At 45.4% G+C, this 23477-nt stretch overlaps 1 protein-coding gene across 1 annotated transcript in view; it reads left to right on the forward strand.

The window, feature by feature from the left end:
• The first annotated feature begins 7590 nt into the window (after positions 1-7590).
• Positions 7591-23477, forward strand: part of IFFO1 (intermediate filament family orphan 1) — a 36598-nt gene continuing 20711 nt past the window's right edge. Inside the window, exon 1 of the mRNA XM_073552937.1 lies at positions 7591-8439. Within this exon, the coding sequence (XP_073409038.1) occupies positions 7868-8439 (572 nt within the window). The 5' untranslated portion in view covers positions 7591-7867. The remainder of the gene's footprint in view (positions 8440-23477) is intronic.

A 23477-nucleotide genomic window follows, 5' to 3' on the forward strand; every position in this document is an offset into this window, starting at 1 on the left:
GTTGAGCTTCATAAGGCTGGTTTCACATTAGCGTTTTTTAGCGCAGCGCATCGTGCGCGTCCATGTGCACCTATGTTTAACATGGGGGCGCATGGTCTAGCGTTTGCACGCATTCATATGCGTTTTCGTGCGCATGCGTTTTTTAAGGTGTGCGCCTAGGCGCGCCAGACGCAACCTGTTGCATTTTTGGGTCTGTCCAACGGCGTAAAAAAAAAAGCACGGAATGCGACAAAATAACGCATTACAGTCTATGGGAACGCAGGCGTGCACATGGACATGCACACGCATGCGTTTTAAGAGTTAATATGGCTAGAAACTGGATAAGATGCATGCGCCTAAAAAACGCAAACACATGCAAAACGCAGTCGATTACATACATACGGTACAGACCAAAGTTTGGACACACCTCATTCAAAGAGTTTTCTTTATTTTCATGACTATGAAAATTGTAGATACATGCTGAAGGCATCAAAATTATGAATTAACAAATGTGGAATTATATAATTAACAAAAGTGTGAAACAACTGAAAATATCTTATATTCTAGGTTCTTCAAAGTAGCCACCTTTTGCTTTGATTACTGCTTTGCACACTCTTGGCATTCTCTTGATGAGCTTCAAGAGGTAGTCACCGGAAATGGTCTTCCAACAGTCTTGAAGGAGTTGCCAGAGATGCTTAGCACTTGTTGGCCCTTTTGCCTTCACTCTGTGGTCCAGCTCACCCCAAACCATCTCGATTGGGTTCAGGTCTGGTGACTGTGGAGGCCAGGTCATCTGGCGTAGCACCCCATCACTCTCCTTCTTGGTCAAATAGCCCTTACACAGCCTGGAGGTGTGTTTGGGGTCATTGTCCTGTTGAAAAATAAATGATGGTCCAACTAAACACAAACCGGATGGAATAGCATGCCGATGCAAGATGCTGTGGTAGCCATGCTGGTTCAGTATGCCTTCAATTTTAAATAATTCCCCAACAGTGTCACCAGCAAAGCACCCCCACACCATCACACCTCCTCCTCCATGCTTCACGGTGGGAACCAGGCATGTAGAGTCCATCCGTTCACCTTTTCTGCATCGCACAAAGACACGGTGGTTGGAACCAAAGATCTCAAATTTGGACTCATCAGACCAAAGCACAGATTTCCACCGGTCTAATGTCCATTCCTTGTGTTCTCTAGCCCAAACAAGTCTCTTCTGCTTGTTGTCTGTCCTTAGCAGTGGTTTCCTAGCAGCTATTTTACCATGAAGGCCTGCTGCACAAAGTCTCCTCTTAACACTTGTTGTAGAGATGTGTCTGCTGCTAGAACTCTGTGTGGCACTGACCTGGTCTCTAATCTGAGCTGCTGTTAACCTGCGATTTCTGTGGCTGGTGACTCGGATGAACTTATCCGCAGCAGCAGAGGTGACTCTTGGTCTTCCTTTCCAGGGGCGGTCCTCATGTGAGCCAGTTTCTTTGTAGCGCTTGATGGTTTTTGCCACTGCACTTGGGGACACTTTCAAAGTTTTCCCAATTTTTCGCACTGACTGACCTTCATTTCTTAAAGTAATGATGGCCACTCGTTTTTCTTTACTTAGCTGCTTTTTCTTGCCATAATACAAATTCTAACAGTCTATTCAGTAGGACTATCAGCTGTGTATCCACCAGACTTCTGCAAAACACAACTGATGGTCCCAACCCCATTTATAAGGCAAGAAGCCCCACTTATTAAACCTGACAGCGCACACCTGTGAAGTGAAAACCATTTCCGGTGACTACCTCTTGAAGCTCATCAAGAGAATGCCAAGAGTGTGCAAAGCAGAAATCAAAGCAAAAGGTGGCTACTTTGAAGAACCTAGAATAGAAGACGTACAGTATTTTCAGTTGTTTCACACTTTTTTGTTAATTATATAATTCCACATGTGTTAATTCATAGTTTTGATGCCTTCAGAGTGAATCTACAATTTTCATAGTCATGAAAATAAAAAAAACACTTTGAGAAGGTGTGTCCAAACTTTTGGTCTGTACTTTATATATATATATATATATATATATACACATACACACGTATACACACACACACACTATGACTTATCTCGGCTAAGATAAAGCCTAGATCCTCAAGCTACATTCACACTATGGGCGTAGCCAGGATCAAACCTGGGGGGGGCAGAACCTCATACTGTTCTGCAGAATTTCATACTGCACACCTCAGCTGCTGCAGAACCTCATACTGCACACCCCTACACTTGAAAATAAAGCCTGCACCTTAAGAAGATGTGGTGGTGAATGCAGCCTATTTATTCCAACTATCAATTGATGTTGATGTGTTACTGAAGACGAGCAATGCCTGTCCTGGGCATCCTTTTGGGCAGCTATGAGGTGTACCTGACTGGTGCTAAAAAAAAAGGAGTGTTAGTCTGTGTGCTATCCAGTTTTCATTCTTTTTGGTACAGATATGATATGGATAAATGGATATATAGATAGAGCAGATTTCTAATCTGCTTTTGCTATTGAAAACATTATGAGCTCAAAAACCTTTCAGGTGATGCAGTTTTTTAAAAAAGCTGATCTGCTTTTGCAACTGAAAAACGTATCCTCAAAAAACGCAGGAAAAACGCCGTGTGTGAATGTAGCCTTAGATCAGGAATAGAACAGCCATTTATAGGGCATTTCATAACTTTCCAAAATTCCTATGAAAAAATATTCAGCACATTCTGCATTGAACTACTGTACCCAATTTATTATATATTTTAGGAGTCGGTCCATTTTATACCGACTCCGTCTCCACAGCCCTGGTTTCTAGTGCGCATGAAGCGCTGCGCTAAAAACCACTAATGTGAAAGTAGCCTAAAGGGTTTTTTCCCCAGTTTTTTTTATGGCCATAAATGTTTGACTGGTGCAGATGTGGCACCCATATCGTATAAATAAGAGCACCGCGTTACCTTAGCCATGAGAAAACCCAATGATAATTGGTTGGGGGCCTCTGGGCACTAGGCATAGCCACCTGTATGGACGAGCTGCTGTGATTGGGTAAAAAGTGAAGGATATGTAAGCGCCATGGACCTTTCATGGTGCTGACTTGATGGGGGTCCTAGTGGTTGGACCTCCTCTGATCCTACATTGATGGTCCCATAGAACCCCTTTAAAGGGAATCTCACCCATTTTTAGTGATATCATGTAAAGATATCATTCAATTGTGTGTCACATAAGGATTCTATTAGGACTTTTGATTCCCCCTGACCCTGCACCTTTGATGCATAAATACCTTTTTTATCTCGGTTGAGATGTATGTAAATCGCCGCGGTCCGGTCCGATGGGCGGGGCTTATTCGCCTTCCCCTCCTCCCTGTCTTGCTCTACACATTTCTTCGTTCTTCTTCCTGCGTTCACGTAGTGTTTCCGTGCTTGCGCATTGAAAAGGCCTCCGGCGCTTGCGCAGTATGATTTGCCCAACTGTGGGAAAAGCATATAATCGGTACTGCGCATGCGCCAGTATTTTTCAGTATGCATCCGGCGTCCAGGAAGAGTGTCCTGCATGTGAAGACTTCCGGGGCATAGACCGCGCTGAAAAATACCGGCGCATGCTCAGTACCGATTATATGCTTTGCCCACAGTTGGGCAAACCATACTGCGCAAACGCCGGAGGCCTTTTCAATGCACAAGCGCGGAAAAACTACCGCATCTGTGATATTCACAGATGAATTTACGTTCAGCAAGCTGAGGAGGGAGGGGGAGAAGGCGAATAAGCCCCGCCCATCGGACCGGACCGCGGCGATTTACATACATCTCAACCAAGATAAAAAAGGTATTTATGCATCAAAGGTGAGAGGTCGGGGGGAATAAAAAATTCCTAATAGAATCCTTATGTGACACACAATTGAATGATATCATTACATGACATCACTAAAAATGGGTGACAGATTCCCTTTCAATAGGCTGTCCTTCAAGCTAAGAGCCACTTAAGGCAAATTACTTACATTGATTTTTACGTGTCTTCATCTTTAAGCTCCGAACATGGGTGTGAATATGAATATATGCAATGTCTGCCTCATCTTAAGCTGAGCGGCAGCCTGGCCCTGCAAATATACAATGAAGGTGCTGGTATTTTCTAGATAAATCCTGGGTAAGACTTTCCGACAGTTGAGACCTGGGAGGTCGATCTTTTTTTTCAGACAAGTGGGGTAATGAGCTGTGCTATTTTCCATCCCCAGTGTACCCCCACCATGTGTATGGGACTCGGTGCTGAATTTGGTGACTTAGATGCACACAATCGTATTGTCATCACAAGGTCTCAGTAGTGCAGCCTTAGGCTTTGGACAAAGGGACCAGAAGTGAGATGTTAGGAAAAAGTTTTTCACTTTGTTTTTTTTTAAACATGGCTCCAGTTTTTGAAAAAAGGCTAACTTGTTTTTATAGTCTTCAGCAACCCTTTTATCTCAAGCAAGTTGTTTTTTTTTGGGCAATTGTGTTTTTCTGCCGACCCATAGGATTAATTAACTACGGTATAATGCTGTGCAAAAAAAGTGGTGTAAAATGCCTCCATATAGTGGCCTCAGGATTAAATACCTTGACTTCATTTTTAGGAAAGGAAGTGTGGTGCGTTGTTCTTGCTGTTTTTTTTTTTTATGTTGGAGGGAGGGGGATACCAGCTGGGAACAGATGCAGCCATTGATGGTGGAGGTCGAAGCAAGAAATTTCTGTTGCCTGCCCCACACAGCCGCCGTCTGCCCCTTACCGTCAAGCAGACGACTAGGAAACTTATAATGCACATTGTTAGAATTTCTTAGCTTTTTCAAGATCTCTGCTTGCTGTTGAATGGAACACAGAACAACACAGTAAAACAAACGTATAAAAATACTCTGTTGTAAAAAAGTAACAGTAAACAGCAAGTGCTAGTAAAAAGATGATAAACAGGGTATTTGGTTGATACATTTTTTGCAAAAAAATGTATACTAAGCCGCACTACCAAACGTCAAGGTATACCCATCTCAGAGCAGTCCCTAACCGATGTATTTAAAAACCTGACCATGTGTATAGTACTTGTATGGACAGCATTCAGGCAGGTAATGTCCGTTGTGGACACGCTATGGAAGACGGCTTTTGTGTGCATGGCCCATAAGGGAGGGGTGGAAACCTCCCCAATCTTGCAAAAACAAGAAGCAAATTAGACTGTGTTTTAGTCTTTTTGTGGTGTGAACACTGTCATACAAACTTGTTAGCTGTGTGCCTGGCTCATGTGTTTGTTGCTGTTGAATGGGAACATAAATGTCCATACAGATTTAACAGATAACGCTGCTATCTAGCGTCAAAACACAGCTGGCCATTTTATGGAAACTTCTGCAAATTTGCAGTGAAATTGCATATTGTTGTGGTTTTCAGATACTGTGTGATGACTAAGCAGCAGTGGTGTGAAGCCTGACCCTTCAGAGGGCGCTCTGTTAGTTGGACTAGATCACAGCAGATCTTCAATCTCTGGTTGTGACAAAGGAAAAAAAAAAAAAAATTAGTGCATCCCATTCACTGACAGCAACCAGAGATTTTTGAAAATGACCAGCACATTAGTCTATTGCACAATTTTGACATCAATGTGGAGAATCGGCGCTTTCCAGCGTTTGCTTATATTTAGAGGCGTTGCTAAGATTTTACCAAAAAAATAGTTTTTAGGATTTTTTTTTTTTCCCTCTCCACATTTTATTAACTGTAATTGCAATGATGTTCAGTGCAAAGGCGGATTCCCTCCATATTGCTAGGTACTAGGAGCGGTACATGAAAACGTTATTTACACCGGTGGGCATCGGGGCGGGAGGTCCACAGTGGAAATACTCCATGAGAACTAAACCCCAGCTGACGAGGACATGCTGGAAGTTTAGTGTTGATAACCTAATGCCTGGTTTTACTGATTATTATTTTTTTTCTTTTTATTATTTTTTGCACCTTTCTTTTTTTCAGCCTGGATCTCTGTCTCCGCAGCTCCTCCACCCAGCGATTACGGAAGCTGTAATTAGACTTTTTAAGAAGAAACCATACGGGGAGTTTCCTTTTTTTCTCTCCTGTACTTTTTTTTGTACTTTTTATTTTTTTTTTCTGAGTTATACAGAACAAATGTCAGTCATCCGTCACGAGCTACATAATAATAATCTTTATTTTTATATAGCGCTAACATATTCCGCAGCGCTTTACAGTTTGCACACATTAGCATCACTGTCCCCGATGGGGCTCACAATCTATATTCCCTATCAGCATGTCTTTGGAATGTGGGAGGAAACCGGAGTGCCCGGAGGAAACCCACGCAAACACAGGGAGAACATACATTTGTTGCTTGTGCTATTGAAGGTGTCTGAGGCTGTATGGTCGCCCCAAGGGGTCATACATATAAGAGTCGGACATTGTGCCGCCATATGGTGCACTGTTAAACTGAGAACTTGACCCTAAATTCATATAGCAGAGTATACCCCTTTAATAACATGTTTTTAGGGGATGCACATTGACTGTAGCCCCCTTTGGGCGCTGTCAGACAGCTCAGGACTTGTATACAGGTGTGGCACCCCAGTTTTGTAAGTGTCCCCCATTATACTAAATGCACTCCAGTGCCAGAAGAGGGTCGTATGGTATTACATCCCCATAAAGGACCACATTTACATGTATTTTCCCTGTAGGTGGGTGACACTGGAGCGGTCGTGGTTTCAGACCCTGGGTAACATGGCTGCCATTACAGCTCCCTGGAAATCCTAGCAATATTGGGGAAGGTTGTCCTTTGTATAGTGCAGCATTATATGAGACTGTTGGGGGGATATTAGCAGTTGCCCCCGGTAACTTGGGATTCTTTCATTTACAAAATGGCGGAGAGCTTGGACCCGGTTGCTATGGGCAACAGCTTCACTTTCCTTTTCAGACCTCTTTCTCAGTAGGGTCTGCGCTCAGGACCTCACTTTTAACCCTTTGTGTTTCGCTAGGTTTAGATCTTTAGGTGATTTCTGTCATTTGGGTCTTTTGTACTAAAAATAAAACCTCAAAATTCCCTTAATCCGGAGTCCTGTCATCCAATAAATCTGATAGTCTGGTGCTTGTTTTCGCCACTGAACTTCATGTCGGGATCAAGTAAAAGACGGAGAGCAGATATCACCTTATGAAACGTAAAATCCAATAATCCGACACTTAGCCTCCATTGATGCCGGATTAAAGGAATCTTACTATGTAAAGAACTCCCCCTTTAAGCAGTGGTTTCTATTATTAGGGTCTTTGATTGCTCCTATAGGTAAGAAGCAGTTTCTATTAGGGGCTTTAATTACTTTTCTGGGATTGTGTCAATGTTTATGGGATATCGCCACTTTGTAGATGAGCGTCATGGCGGTAATTAACAGAGTGAAGCAATTGCCCATAGCAACCTATCAGCTTCCAGCTCTCATTCCTCTTGGGCCATTTTTTCAATGAAAGTTGCTTTCTGATTGGTTGATTCCTCTTCTCTTTTGCAGCAGTTCCAGTACATTAGACCCACCATTTGTTATCCTATTTGTTCATGATTTGATCTTTTTGCCCCCCACGTCTCCAGGCCGTGTCCCCCCTATTCCTCCTCTCTCTTCTCTATTCCTCCCCCACTCTCTGCAGTTGTTCTGTGTGTTGCCTGCGGTGAAGAAAACAGGAATGTTCCCCCCTCTTGCTCCACGTCACAGCTGAGTCTTGTTCCTCCAGCCCATTCCTCTCCCTCCAGTCATCATATTCTTCTCTTCCTTCCCTTTCCCCTCTATCATCGCTCTGCATTCCCCTCTCCTCCACTAATATCCCTCACACAGAGATGATGTGACTTCCCCTCCCATCACCACCACCACCCCCATCATCCTCCTGCTCTTGCTGGTCCTGTCCCTCCTCTCCGCAGTGCTCAGAATAGCCCTGGCTATGAATCCGCTATTAACTCCCAATCTTCTCCTGATTTCGTCGGACTCCCCTCTGCAGTCAGGGGACAGCCCCCCATCACCGCCGCAGTCGTCGCTAATCCTCGGGGCCCCCTATGCCCAGGGTGGGGGGGCTTCGGCTTTGCGCAATGACTTTGGTTCCAACATCAGCGTCTTGAAGACCCTCAACCTGAGATTTCGCTGCTTCTTGGCCAAGGTGCATGAACTGGAACGTCGAAACCGCTCTCTGGAGAGGGCGCTGGAAAGAGCCCAAGGAGCAGGGCCCGTCACCAAGGACCAAGCTATCCAGACAGGCTTTGTGGGGCCCATTTTACCGCCACCTCTCTTGGGACTCACCCGTCCATCACCAACTCCGCTGCCTCCTCAACCGTGGGTCTATGGTACACGGAGGCTGATGACCAGGTCCGACGTGGGGTCGGTGGGCACCGGATGTGGCGCTTATTGGGGTCATTCTGACGGGGTCGGCGTTCAGATCGATACCATCACCCCCGAGATCAGAGCTCTCTACAATGTGTTGGGGAAGGTCAAGAGGGAGCGAGATGCCTACAAGCAAAGGTAAGGACGTGAGCAAAACATTATATGCATATAATTATTAAAAGTATATTATATACGCTGGGTGACAACCGCCAATGGCCGCCTATAACAACGTCCATAAGGTCTGACACCCAACATGGACACACAACTATCAGCAGACATTATGTGGTCACATCCCTCCAAACTGCATTCATCCTGAGCTGGGGCAACTCCAACAACACATGACGGGTGACAACCACCAGTGACCACCATTACCCTGCACACAGAAGTTCTCAAGCTGCAAGACCCTCAACGTCACAGAAATTACCCACACCACAAGACCCTCAATACCATGTAAATGTTTTCTAACCCTGAGACCGTCAATGCCGCATAACTGCCCTTCACTTCTGAGACCCTCAATACCCTGTAAATGCCCCGCACTTCTGAGACCCTCAATGACAAGTATATGCACTCCAAAGACCCTCAATTTCACATAAATGCCCCACACTTCTGAGACCCTCAATGACAGGTAAATGCCCCGCACTCCCAAGACCCTCAATGACAGGTAAATGCCCCGCACTCCCAAAACCCTCAATGACAAGTAAATGCCCCGCACTCCCAAGACCCTCAATGACAGGTAAATGCCCCGCACTCCCAAAACCCTCAATGACAAGTAAATGCCCTGCACTCCCAAGACCCTCAGTGACAGGTAAATGCCCTGCACTCCCAAGAAACTCAATGACAGGTAAATGCTTCGCACTCCAAGAACCCTCAATTACAGGTAAATGCCCACACTCCCGAGACCCTCAATTTCACATAAATGCCCCGCACTCCCGAGACCCTCAATGACAGGTAAATGCCTTGCACTCCCGTGACCCTCAATGACAGATAAATGCCCCGCACTCCCGAGAACCTCAATGACAGGGAAATACCCCACACTCCCGAGAACCTCAATGACAGGGAAATGCCGCACACTCCCAAGAAACTCAATGACAGGGAAATGCCCGCACTCCCGAGACCATCAATGACAGGTAAATGCCCCGCACTCCCGAGACCATCAATGACAGGTAAATGCCCCGCACTCCCGAGACCATCAATGACAGGTAAATGCCTTGCACTCCCGAGACCCTCAATGACAGGTAAATACCCCGCACTCCCAAGAAACTCAATGGCAGGTAAATGCCCCACACTCCCGAGACCCTCTATGACGGGAGTGCGAGGCATTTACCTGAGACCCTCAATGACAGGTAAATGCCCCGAGACCCTCAATGACAGGTAAATACCCCGCACTCCCGAGACCCTCAATGACAGGTAAATGCCCCACACTCCCGAGACCCTCAATGACAGGGAAATGCCCGCACTCCCAAGAAACTCAATGACAGGTAAATGCCCCGCACTCCCAAGACCCTCAATGACAGGTAAATGCCTCGCACTCCCAAGACCCTCAATGACAGATAAATGCCCCGCACTCCCAAAACCCTCAATGACACATAAATGCCCCGCACTCCCGAGACCCTCAATGACAGGTAAATGCCCTGCACTCCCCAGAAACTCAAAGACAGGTAAATGCCCCGCACTCCCAAAACCCTCTATGACAGGTAAATGCCTCGCACTCCCAAAACCCTCAATGACAGGTAAATGCCCCGCACTCCCGAGACCCTCAATGACATGTAAATGCCCTGCACTCCCGAGACCCTCAGTGATAGGTAAATGCCCCACAGTCCCTAGACCCTCAGTGACAGGTAAATGCCCCGCACTCCCGAGACCCTCAATGACAGGGAAATGCCCCGCACTCCCGAGACCCTCAATGACAGGGAAATGCCCCGCACTCCCTAGACCCTCAATGACAGGGAAATGCCCCGCACTCCCTAGACCCTCAGTGACAGGTAAATGCCCTGCACGCCCGAGACCCTCAGTGACAGGTAAATGCCCTGCACTCCCAAAACCCTCAGTGACAGGTAAATGCCCTGCACTCCCAAAACCCTCAGTGACAGGTAAATGCCCTGCACTACCAAGAAACTCAATGACAGGTAAATGCTTCTCACTCCAGAAACCCTCAATGACAAGTATATGCACTCCAAAGACCCTCAATTTCACATAAATGCCCCGCACTTCTGAGACCCTCAATGACAGGTAAATGCCTTGCAATCCCGTGACCCTCAATGACAGGTAAATACCCCGCACTCCCGAGACCCTCAATGACAGGTAAATGCCCCGCACTCCCGAGACCATCAATGACAGGTAAATGCCTTGCACTCCCGTGACCCTCAATGACAGGTAAATACCCCGCACTCCCGAGACCCTCAATGACAGGTAAATGCCCCGCACTCCCGAGACCCTCAATGACAAGTAAGTGCCTCGCACTCCCGAGACCCTCAATGACAGGTAAATGCCCCGCACTCCCGAGACCCTCAGTGACAGGTAAATGCCCCGCACTCCCGAGACCATCAATGACAGGTAAATGCCCCGCACTCCCGAGACCCTCAATGACAGGTAAGTGCCTCGCACTCCCGAGACCCTCAATGACAGGTAAATGCCCTGCACTCCCTAGACCCTCAATGACAGGTAAATGCCTCGCACTCCCAAGACCCTCAATGACAGGTAAATGCCCCGCACTCCCAAGACCATCAATGACAGGTAAATGCCCCGCACTCCCGAGACCCTCAATGACAGGTAAGTGCCTCGCACTCTCTAGACCCTCAATGACAGGTAAATACCCCGCACTCCCAAGAAACTCAATGACAGGTAAATGCCCGCACTCCCGAGACCCTCAATTACAGGTAAATGCCCCGCACTCCCGAGACCCTCAGTGACAGGTAAATGCCCTGCACTCCCAAAACCCTCAGTGACAGGTAAATGCCTTGCACTCCAGAAACCCTCAATGACAGGTAAATGCCCGCACTCCCGAGACCCTCAATGACAGGGAAATGCCCCGCACTCCCAAAACCCTCAATGACAGGTAAATGCCTCGCACTCCCGAGACCCTCAATGACAGGTAAATGACCGCACTCCCGAGACCCTCAGTGACAGGTAAGTGCCCCGCACTCCCGAGACTATCAATGAAACGTAAATGCCTCACACTCCCGAGACCCTCAATGACAGGTAAATGCCCGCACTCCCGAGACCCTCAATGACAGGGAAATGCCTGCACTCCCGAGACCCTCAATGACAGGTAAATGCCCCGCACTCCCGAGACCCTCAATGACAGGTAAATGTCCCGAGACCCTCAATGACAGGTAAATGCCCTGCACTCCCGAGACCCTCAATGACAGGTAAATGCCCCGAGACCCTCAATGACAGGTAAATGCCCTGCACTCCCGAGACCCTCAGTGACAGGTAAATGCCCCGCACTCCCGAGACCCTCAATGACAAGTAAGTGCCTCGCACTCCCGAGACCCTCAATGACAGGTAAATGCCCCGCACTCCCGAGACCCTCAGTGACAGGTAAATGCCCCGCACTCCCGAGACCATCAATGACAGGTAAATGCCCCGCACTCCCGAGACCCTCAATGACAGGTAAGTGCCTCGCACTCCCGTGACCCTCAATGACAGGTAAATGCCCCGCACTCCCGAGACCATCAATGACAGGTAAATGCCCCGCACTCCCGAGACCCTCAATGACAGGTAAATGCCCTGCACTCCCAAAACCCTCAGTGACAGGTAAATGCCCTGCACTCCCTAGACCCTCAATGACAGGTAAATGCCTCGCACTCCCAAGACCCTCAATGACAGGTAAATGCCCCGCACTCCCGAGACCATCAATGACAGGTAAATGCCCCGCACTCCCGAGACCCTCAATGACAGGTAAGTGCCTCGCACTCTCTAGACCCTCAATGACAGGTAAATACCCCGCACTCCCAAGAAACTCAATGACAGGTAAATGCCCGCACTCCCGAGACCCTCAATTACAGGTAAATGCCCCGCACTCCCGAGACCCTCAGTGACAGGTAAATGCCCTGCACTCCCAAAACCCTCAGTGACAGGTAAATGCCTCGCACTCCAGAAACCCTCAATGACAAGTATATGCACTCCAAAGACCCTCAATTTCACATAAATGCCCCGCACTTCTGAGACCCTCAATGACAGGTAAATACCCCGCACTCCCGAGACCCTCAATGACAGGTAAATGCCCTGCACTCCCGAGACCCTCAATGACAGGTAAATACCCCGCACTCCCGAGACCCTCAATTACAGGTAAATACCCAGAATTTCTTTCTATCACTTGCGACCAGTTCTGTAGTTTCAGTATCATGTTCATGAATCAGGGGCCCCTGGATGAACATTACTAAAGGATTCTTCCAGAGTGGGAAATGCTGCAGGGCACGGGCCCAAAAAATGGGAATATAACTGGCAGCATTACCGTATAGCAGAGCCTGTGTCTTATCCCGATAGCTATGAACTCCTGGGCCACAGAGCTCACACTCTACACACGAGCGTAAAGCACACAGAGGAGCCAGCACTGATGGTGGCGTCATAAAGAAAGGCTATAAATCAAGCATTAAATATAAATTCTGACTGGTCGACTGCACCGTGGAAAAAGGGGACGACGAGGGGACAGCTCGTAATATGGCAGAAAAGTGCAGACGGAAACAGGGAGGTGATAGAAGAATGACTCACTGTTAAGGGGGACCTGTGGATGATGCATTGTTATGGGAAATCTGTGGATGATGCATTGTTATGGGGGATCTGTGGATGATACACTGTTGTGGCGGATCTGTGGGTGATGCATTGTTAGGGGGGATCTGTGGATGACGCCCTGTTATGGGGGATCTGTGGATGACGCCCTGTTATGGGGGATCTGTGGATGACGCCCTGTTATGGGGGATCTGTGGATGACGCCCTGTTATGGGGGATCTGTGGATGACGCCCTGTTACGGGGGATCTGTGGATGACGCCCTGTTATGGGGGATCTGTGGATGACGCCCTGTTATGGGGGATCTGTGGATGATGCCCTGTTATGGGGGATCTGTGGATGACTCCCTGTTATGGGGGATCTGTGGATGATGCCCTGTTATGGGGGATCTGTGGATGACGCCCTGTTATGGGGGGGGATCCTGGTATTATACAGTGATGATGAGTGAAGGGGTCTGGTGGTCTCCCCCTCCTCAGTGCAGGCTCTGCAGTATTTCTGGTTGGCGATGGGAATTGACTACTAATAACTTGTATCAGTGGAGTCCGTCCTTAAAGTGACGGCGCGTTCCTCAGTGATGTCCTCAATTCCTGGTTAATTTATAGACTGTTATCTAATGAATGAAGGACACAATGACAGCTGCCATGTGTGATGAGGATGGCTGATGGGGCGAGTGGGGGAAGGTCGGGGGTTCAGCTAATACAATATTTTACGTTTCACAAGATGGTAAATCGGGTGGAAGAGAGAATGACTGCAGGGTCAGACTACTGGACACGGAGGTGGTAGTCTGTATTTATGGTAATTCATTGGTCTGCATTGGAGCTGTATACACAAAACAGTAGGAGAATTTATATCAAGGCCGTTAGCAAAAATCATTTATTCTGTAATTCATTAGGATAAAATGAAAAAAAAACAAACAATTTTAGTAGTGTTCATAATATACATATAGACAAGATTCTATAAAAGCTGAATTAAAGGGATTATCACAAAAGAAACAATTATCAAACATAAGTCACTGTAACCATAAAATTATTATACAACTCATTTTATAGCCGTAACATTAAGAGACAATCCGCAGTTCGCCTTTCTACAGTGATCCTCACAGGATACTATTCTTGCCTCCTGCAGCCACCACTAGAGGGAGCTCTCAATAAACTGTAAGTCCTAAGTTCCCCCTAGTGGAGACAGACAGAACTTTTTATAGCTGTGAGACAAGAAGCAGGGGATTTGGTTCTCTGTATCAGAGAAGCTGAGCTATGGCGTCTATAAAGGTACGGACATGGGCCCTTGGGTGCTCCGCGACCTTACAGTATATTTTATACTAGCAAAGCTTATTCCTGCGCACAACGCGATGACACATCGACAGCCTCTAAAAAAAAAAGCTTGCAAACGGCTGAGTTCCCTGAAGGCTGTAAATCAGAATATTAATTGTTTTATTCTACAGATCATGTTTCTTCTTTACTACATTTGTGACTTGTGATGGGTCCAGACAAGAAGGTCGCCTCTTCACTGCACAAAAATGTCAGCATTGCCCCCGGCCCTAACGTTTCTATGTAGGTAAATAACCGCAAATTGACCTTGTAGGCAGTGACTAAAATCCCATAGGCCCCTGGGCAAAATTTTAAAAGTTCAGTCCCCCCACACTAGCATGTTATCAGATGCTGGGCCCCAGTAGAGTTGATCGCCTGTGTTAGCCGCCCACAAAAAAAAATACTAATACTATATATATATAAATCTGACAGAAAATAATCTTATGATCATGTACCAATATTACCACATACTAGACAAAATAATGCCACCACACCATGACCATGTATTACCACCATATAGTGTTTGCATATTACCACCGTCCTGTTACTGAGCAAGACAGAGTATACCAAGACCAATCTACAATAATACCACATACGAGACAAATAATGCCGCCACACCATGACCTTGTATTACCCCCATATAGTGTTTGCATATTACCTCCATCCTGTTACTGAGCAAAACAGAGTATACCACATGCGAGACAAATAATGCCGCCACACCATGACCATGTATTACCACCATATAGTGTTTGCATATTACCTCCATCCTGTTACTGAGCAGAACAGAGTATACCAAGACCAATCTACAATAATACCACATGTGAGACAAATAATGTCGCCACACCATGACCATGTATTACCACCATATACTGTTTGCATATTACCTCCATCCTGTTACTGAGCAAAACAGAGTATACCAAGACCAATCTACAATAATACCACATGCGAGACAAATAATGTCGCCACACCATGACCATGTATTACCACCATATAGTGTTTGCATATTACCTCCATCCTGTTACTGAGCAAAACAGAGTATACCAAGACCAATCTACAATAATACCACATGCGAGACAAATAATGCCGCCACACCATGACCGTGTATTACCACCATATAGTGTTTGCATATTACCTCCATCCTGTTACTGAGCAAAACAACAGTATACCAAGACCAATCTGCCAATAATACCACATACGAGACAAATAATGTCGCCACACCATGACCATGTATTACCACCATATATAGTGTTTGAATATTACCTCCGTCCTGTTACTGAGCAGAACAGAGTATACCAAGATCAATCTACAATAATACCACATACAAGACAAATAATGCCGCCACATCATGACCATGTATTACCAACACATAAAAACCTAATAATAACACCACGCTGATTATTAATAAAAGACACAATACAAACACTAGAATTATCCTCATACAATGACCCTATGGTGGCAGGTATTAGTCTATACAGTAGAGGTAACCCCAGATGCTCACCAATTGAAATAATTATTCTATGCTTTTCTTCTTCATCCAGCGCAGACCGCTATAATGACTTCTTCCATTGAGATCTCTGCAAAATATAACACAAATATCAATGGTTGATCATTTCCAGAGCACCCGCCACACATTACCCCCCAATACTACAGTCATAATAACTCCCTTCTGTCTCACAGTAACACAACACTGTTAATGATGTTCCCCTATGTGACCTCCATACAGTAGTGATATTTATGTCCCCTGTGTGCCCAAATACTGTTGAATTTCCTTTACTGTGGGCCTCATAAAAGTGGTATTATCTCCCCCTACAGGTGTAGAGTCCACCTTTGTGGCCCTGATATAGTAGTGATACTCCTATTTGTGCCCCCCCATACAGTAATAAAGTAATCATGTCCCCCTATCTGGCCCCAATATAGTTAAAATGTCCCCCATATATTACTAGTACCTCTCTGTGCCATCCATTGTGCCGCCATGGTCTGCCACCACAATGTTCCACTACTATAAAAAAAACAAAAACAACCAAATCTCGCACTTGTCCCCAGTCTCATGCCTAGCGGCTCTGTTTTCTTCCTCTTTTCGGCGGGCTGACTGCTCCGCAGGTACTGTACAGTCGCAGGCCTCTGGCGGCAAAGCACGCCGGCGTCACAGGTGTAATAACATCTTGTCTGCGTCGTGTTGCAGGACCCCCCACGACATTGACATAGCGCCAGTGTGCTCTGTACGTAGCGGCCGGCAGTGATTGTAGAGTTACTGTGGAGCAGGGAGCCAGTGGCTCTCTGCACCACAATGGATTTCATCTGGAATTGTGATAGTTGTGCCCCTGTTTGTAGGAAAGGAAAGCAAAAAAAATGACACCCTCAAGAGTTAACTCTTTTCTTTTTCTTGCTAGTTGATTCCAAACAAATATTGAAAAGTTACACAATTTACCAGTATAATTTCTTTACCAATTTCTCACAATATTCAAGAAGATCTCTGCTTGCGGTCTCTCAATAGGAACCTTCTTTTCTTACCTCCAATGGATACAAATGTGTCCCGGCCATGTGATGGACACTCAGCTGTAACGCATTTCAGTCTCCTGAAGGTGACCAATAGATGACAGCAAGCAGAGATATTGACATTAGAAAATGATTTAGAAATATAATATAAAGAAGATTTCTTTGCTGACCCTGGGATATTCCTGTTATGTCTTAGTCTATGGCGGTCATATATGTGGATGATGCACATGATATTGTCTTTTCTCCGGATAACCTCTGAGTCACCTGAACATTGGAGATGCCGGATGTATCATAAAGCTTCTGGCAATGGTCTCCTTTCTGCGGATTTGGAAGTTTTCCTAACATCTACCACCACTTACAGTCTTTCGTCATCCTGCACCAGGACTGTGCTCGACTTTTCTGATTCACTGACTGCAAGCAGAGATCTTGAAAATAGTGAGGAACGGATACACAAAATCTGAGAGTTATGGAACTATTATGCACAGAACAAATAAATGCTATGGACACCATTCACTTGATAAAAAATTATTTTTACATAGGTTAGTGGCTAGTTTTAGTTACTAAAATTGTACCAAGTTTCAGTATGCAATCTTGATATCTAAATTCATTTTTCGTACCCCGATATGGATTCGGCAGCCTGATCAAAGTTTCAGATTTTTTTCTTTCGGTAGGGACTCTCCCAGTAATATAGGCTGGATGTGAGGTCTGTGTGTCTCTTCCAGTAATATAGGCTGGATGTGAACTTTGTGTTTGTAGCTTCCAGTAATATACAGTTGTGGCCAAAAGTATTGACACCCCTGCAATTCTGTCAGATAATACTCAGTTTCTTCCTGAACATGATTGCAAACACAAATTCTTTGGTATTATTATCTTCATTTAATTTGTCTTAAATGAAAAAAAACACAAAAGAGAATGAAGCAAAAAGCAAAACATTGATCATTTCACACAAAACTCCAAAAATGGGCCAGACAAAAGTATTGGCACCCTCAGCCTAATACTTGGTTGCACAACCTTTAGCCAAAATAACTGCGGCCAACCGCTTCCGGTAACCATCAATGAGTTTCTTACAATGCTCTGCTGGAATTTTAGACCATTCTTCTTTGGCAAACTGCTCCAGGTCCCTGATATTTGAAGGGTGCCTTCTCCAAACTGCCATTTTTAGATCTCTCCACAGGTGTTCTATGGGATTCAGGTCTGGACTCATTGCTGGCCACCTTAGAAGTCTCCAGTGCTTTCTCTCAAACCATTTTCTAGTGCTTTTTGAAGTGTGTTTTGGGTCATTGTCCTGCTGGAAGACCCATGACTTCTGAGGGAGACCCAGCTTTCTCACACTGGGCCCTACATTATGCTGCAAAATTTGTTGGTAGTTTTCAGACTTCATAATGCCATGCACACGGTCAAGCAGTCCAGTGCCAGAGCAAAGCAACCCCAAACATCAGGGAACCTCCGCCATGTTTGACTGTAGGGACCGTGTTCTTTTCTTTGAATTTTTTTTTCTCCTCTAAACTCTATATTGATGCCTTTGCCCAAAAAGCTCTACTTTTGTCTCATCTGACCAGAGAACATTCTTCCAAAACGTTTTAGGCTTTTTCAGGTAAGTTTTGGCAAACTCCAGCCCGGCTTTTTTATGTCTCTGGGTAAGAAGTGGGGTCTTCCTGGGTCTCCTACCATACGGTCCCTTTTCATTCAGACGCCGACGGATAGTACAGGTTGACACTGTTGTACCCTCGGACTGCAGGGCAGCTTGAACTTGTTTGGATGTTAGTCGAGGTTCTTTATCCAACATCCGCACAATCTTGCGTTGAAATCTCTTGTCAATTTTTCTTTTCCGTCCACATCTAGGGAGGTTAGCCACAGTGCCACGGGCTTTAAACTTCTTGATGACACTGCGCACGGTAGACACAGGAACATTCAGGTCTTTGGAGATGGACTTGTAGCCTTGAGATTGCTCATGCTTCCTCACAATTTGGTTTCTCAAGTCCTCAGACAGTTCTTTGGTCTTCTTTCTTTTCTCCATGCTCAATGTGGTACACACAAGGACACAGTACAGAGGTTGAGTCAACTTTAATCCATGTCAACTGGCTGCAAGTGTGATTTAGTTATTGCCAACACCTGTTAGGTGCCACAGGTAAGTTACAGGTGCTGTTAATTACACAAATTAGAGAAGCATCACATGATTTTTCGAACAGTGCCAAAACTTTTGTCCACCCTCTTTTTTATGTTTGTTGTGGAATTATATCCAATTTGGCTTTAGGACAATTCTTTTTGTGTTTATTCATTTAAGACAATTTAAATGAAGATAATAATACCAAAGAATTTGTGTTTGCAATCATTTTCAGGAAGAAACTGAGTATTATCTGACAGAATTGCAGGGGTGTCAATACTTTTGGCCACAACTGTAGACTAGATGTGAGCTCTGTGTGTCTCGACATGTAACATAGGCTGGATGTGAGGTTTGTGTGTCTCTCCCAGTAATATAGGCTGGATATGAGCTCTGTGTATCTCTACCAGTAATATAGGCTGGATGTGTCTCTCCCAGTAATATAGGCTGGATGTGAGCTCTGTGTATCTCTACCAGTAATATAGGCTGGATGTGTCTCTCCCAGTAATATAGGCTGGATGTGAGGTCTGTGTGTCTAACCCAGTAATATAGGCTGGATGTGAGGTCTTTGTGTCTCTCCCAGTAATATAGGCTGGATGTGAGCTGTCTATCCCAGTATTATAGGCTGGATGTGTGAGCTCTGTGTATCTCTCCAAGTAATATAGGCTGGATGTGAACTTTGTGTTTGTAGCTTGCAGTAATATAATAATAATCTTTATAATAATAATGTTTATTTATATAGCGCCAACATATTCCACAGCGCTTTACAGTTGAACAGTTTCAAACACAACAGTCATAAGTAAAGGGCATGTCACACTAAGCGATATCGCTAGCAATATCGCTATAACTTGTGACGTTATAGCGATATTGCTAGCGATATCGCTGTGTCTGATACTTACCTACGACCGGCTCCCCCGCTGGTTATCGCTGATCGTGCGAGAACGTCCTGGACTGTTTCTCGTCATCAGCTTCCTGCGGCGCTTCCTGCTGTGACGACGAGCGACGCGTGGAGGCGGGCGGGAGGACGCAGGATCGCCTCGTCTGACAGGTAAGTAGCGATCCCTGTCCCCAGCGATGTCGCTGGTGAGATCTGCCTGTGTGGCAGCTCACTAGCGACCACTTAGCGATGTACCAGCGATCCTGACCGCGTCATATCGCTGGTCGGGATCGCTGGTACATCGCTAAGTGTGACAGTACCTTAACAACATTAACAATACAATAATTAAAGTGAAATAAGACGACCCTGCTCGTGGGAGCTTACAATCTACAATGAGATGGGGGAGATACAAAGCACAGGTTTGTATTTACAATGATGGTCCAGTCATCTTCAGGGGCTGGATGTGAGCTATGTGTGTCTCTCCCAGTAATATAGGCTGGATGTGAGCTCTGTCTATCCCAGTATTATAGGCTGGATGTGTGAGCTCTGTGTATCTCTCCAAGTAATATAGGCTGGATGTGAGGTCTGTGTGTCTTACCCAGTAATATAGGCTGGATGTGAGGTCTGTGTGTCTAACCCAGTAATATAGGCTGGATGTGAGGTCTGTGTGTCTCTCCCAGTAATATAGGCTGGATGTGAGGTCTTTGTGTCTCTCCCAGTAATATAGGCTGGATGTGAGCTCTGTCTATCCCAGTAATATAGGCTGGATGTGAGCGCTGTCTATCCCAGTATTATAGGCTGGATGTGTGAGCTCTGTGTATCTCTCCAAGTAATATAGGCTGGATGTGAACTTTGTGTTTGTAGCTTGCAGTAATATAATAATAATCTTTCTTTATTTGTATAGCGCCAACATATTCCGCAGCGCTTTACAGTTGAACAGTTCAAACACAACCATCATAAGTAACAACGTTAACAATACAATAATTAAAGCGAAATAAGACGACCCTGCTCGTGGGAGCTTACAATCTACAATGAGGTGGGGGAGATACAAAGCACAGGTTTGTTTTTACAATGATGTATTTACAATGATGGTCCAGCCATCTTCAGGGGCTGGATGTGACCTCTGTGTGTCTATCCCAGTATTATAGGCTGGATGTGTGAGCTCTGTGTATCTCTCCAAGTAATAAAGGCTGGATGTGAACTTTGTGTTGGTAGCTTCCAGTAATATAGGCTGGATGTGAGCTCTGTCTATCCCAGTATTATAGGCTGGATGTGTGAGCTCTGTGTGTCTCTCCCAGTATTATAGGCTGGATGTGGGCTCTGTGTGTCTCTCTCAGTAATATGGGCTGGATGTGATGTTTGTGCATTTCTCCCAGTAATACAGGTTCAGTGCGAGTTCTGTGTCTCACTCCCAGTAATACAAGCTGGATGTAAGGTTTGAATGTTTATTCCAGTATCTATCTTGTTTATATAGGCTGGATATGTTTTCTTCTTGACTAGAAGTGACACTTTTTGTTTTTCTTAGTTATATAAGCAAGATGTGAGGTTTGTGTAGCTCTTCCATTAATATAGGCTGGATGTGAGATCGGTGTATCTCTCCCAGTAATATAGGCTCTATGTGAGGTCCATGTTTCTCTTATAGTAATATAAGCTGGATGTGAGCATGTCATGATTCAGGTGTGGATTTGTGGCAGCTCTGGTTCCGCTATAATTTAAATTTATCTTTTTTCCTTTCAAGCCAGCAAGGGTTAATGTCAGGTTCCTTGCTGGCAGCTGCTGTGTTGCTGGTCAGCTGATGCGGGTGGTGACCACTCCCACCATCCTTTAAATAGTCACCTGTTGCATCAGCTGACTGTTGGTAATAGAGTTTTCTATGTATGCCAGCCTTGGAGTTGCAGCTTTCTGCTGTCAATGCTGAATTGGATTCTTCTGTGGATTTCAGGGTCCTGTTTCCGTATCTTCTGTGGTGAGGTGCTTGGCAGCGGGTCCTGGAGCTAAGTTTTGTGTATTTACCTTGTCTGTCTTGTGCTGGTCACTATCCGCTGTGTTTGTACCATCTGCAGTGGTGAAGCTATCGTCCTTGCCAGCCAGTGCACTAGCCAGGGTATTGCGAGGTGACAGTTAGGGACTAGACACATGACGGCGTTGGGGGGGGGGGAGGACCCGCTTAGGGCGTTAGGGGAGTTCAGGGTCAGACAGGCTGGAGTTCAGGAGGTGCCCTCATCCCTCGCTCCCTTGTTGTTAGGGCCTTCCTCTCCCCTTTACCTTCCCGTTGTGTGTGTATTGAACAACCTCTGTTGGGTTGTGACAGTGTCTCTTCCAGTAAAATATACTGGATGTGAGCTCTTTCTATCTCTCCCAGTAATATAGGCTGGATGTGAGCTCTGTGTTTCTCTCCCAGTAATATAGGCTGGTTGTGAGCTCTGTGTTTCTCTCACAGTAATATAGGCTGGATGTGAGCTTTGTCTATCCCAGTAATATAGGCTGGATGTGGGCTCTGTGTTTCTCTCCCGGTAATATAGGCTGGATATGATTTTTGTGTATCTCTTCCAGTAATAAAGGTTGGCTATGAGATCTGTGTATCTCTCCTGGTAATACAGGCTTTTTGGTCTGTATTTCACATCAATATTGGTAAGTCAAAACCAGGCTTGGATGGTAACTACACAAGTGGTGAAGGGTTTGTATTATACTTTTTTCTGATTGTTCCATTCCTGATTTTGACTTATAAATACTGATGTAAAATACTCACCAAATACTGACTGTGTGAATGTGGCCTCTTCATGTGCTTTCCTCTGACACATTTTACATTTTCGCATATCACTATATAAAGGATTTTTCAGATCCTGCAGTAGAATTGTATAAAATGTATCTTAACTAATGCAAAGTTGAAGAGCTGCCCATAGCAACCAATCAAATTTCTCTTCTCATTTCTCAGAGGCCCTTTTGAAAATGGAAGCTGCAATCTGATTGGCTGTTTTGATAAACTGCTTTTCTTTTCAATACTTTTGATAAATCTGTCTCATGAGATCGTCCATTTAATATTATCATGATTGGCTTCAATGTTTTTCCTACTTCATTATCAGGGACCCGTCCATCCTGATATATACAAACAGCTGCCACCTCAGCAGATCGTCCATGTTATACACCACCCCGAGCGCAACTGTCACGCACAACACAGCTGTGCAGCGATTGGGCCTGGAGGGGGACAGACGCCGCACACAACTGACCCCCAGGGGAGGGATGATTCGGTGTGAACGGCATTTTTTTAATTCCTGCAAAATTTAAGAAAAACATCGGGTTTCACAAGGATTGATAATTCAATCGGGAATAAAGGATTATAGAGTCGCACGGAAGGACGGCGCACCGGGTCCATCAGCCGAGGACATGCGGGAGAACAGGAGCCGAGGACTGCGGCCCTCTGTACTAGTGATCGCTGGGGCTCTAAATGTGGGGCCCCGGCTGTAGAGTGTTCATCACCTGTCCTGTTGTTTGTGCAAAAATCACTTTATCTCAAGAATGTTGAAAGGTTTTAAAATGAGTCAGAGGAACGAGATAAGAAGAAATGAGAGAAGACTAAAAGATTCTTTAACATACATAAAGTGGATATAAATGTCCACACACCCCTGTGAAATGCCTGTGATGTATTGAACCAAGAAGAATCATTTT

This window comes from Dendrobates tinctorius, unplaced genomic scaffold (genome assembly GCF_039654945.1).
Source record: "Dendrobates tinctorius isolate UK_male_01 unplaced genomic scaffold, ASM3965494v1 ptg000196l, whole genome shotgun sequence".
NCBI classification, from domain to species: domain Eukaryota; kingdom Metazoa; phylum Chordata; class Amphibia; order Anura; family Dendrobatidae; genus Dendrobates; species Dendrobates tinctorius.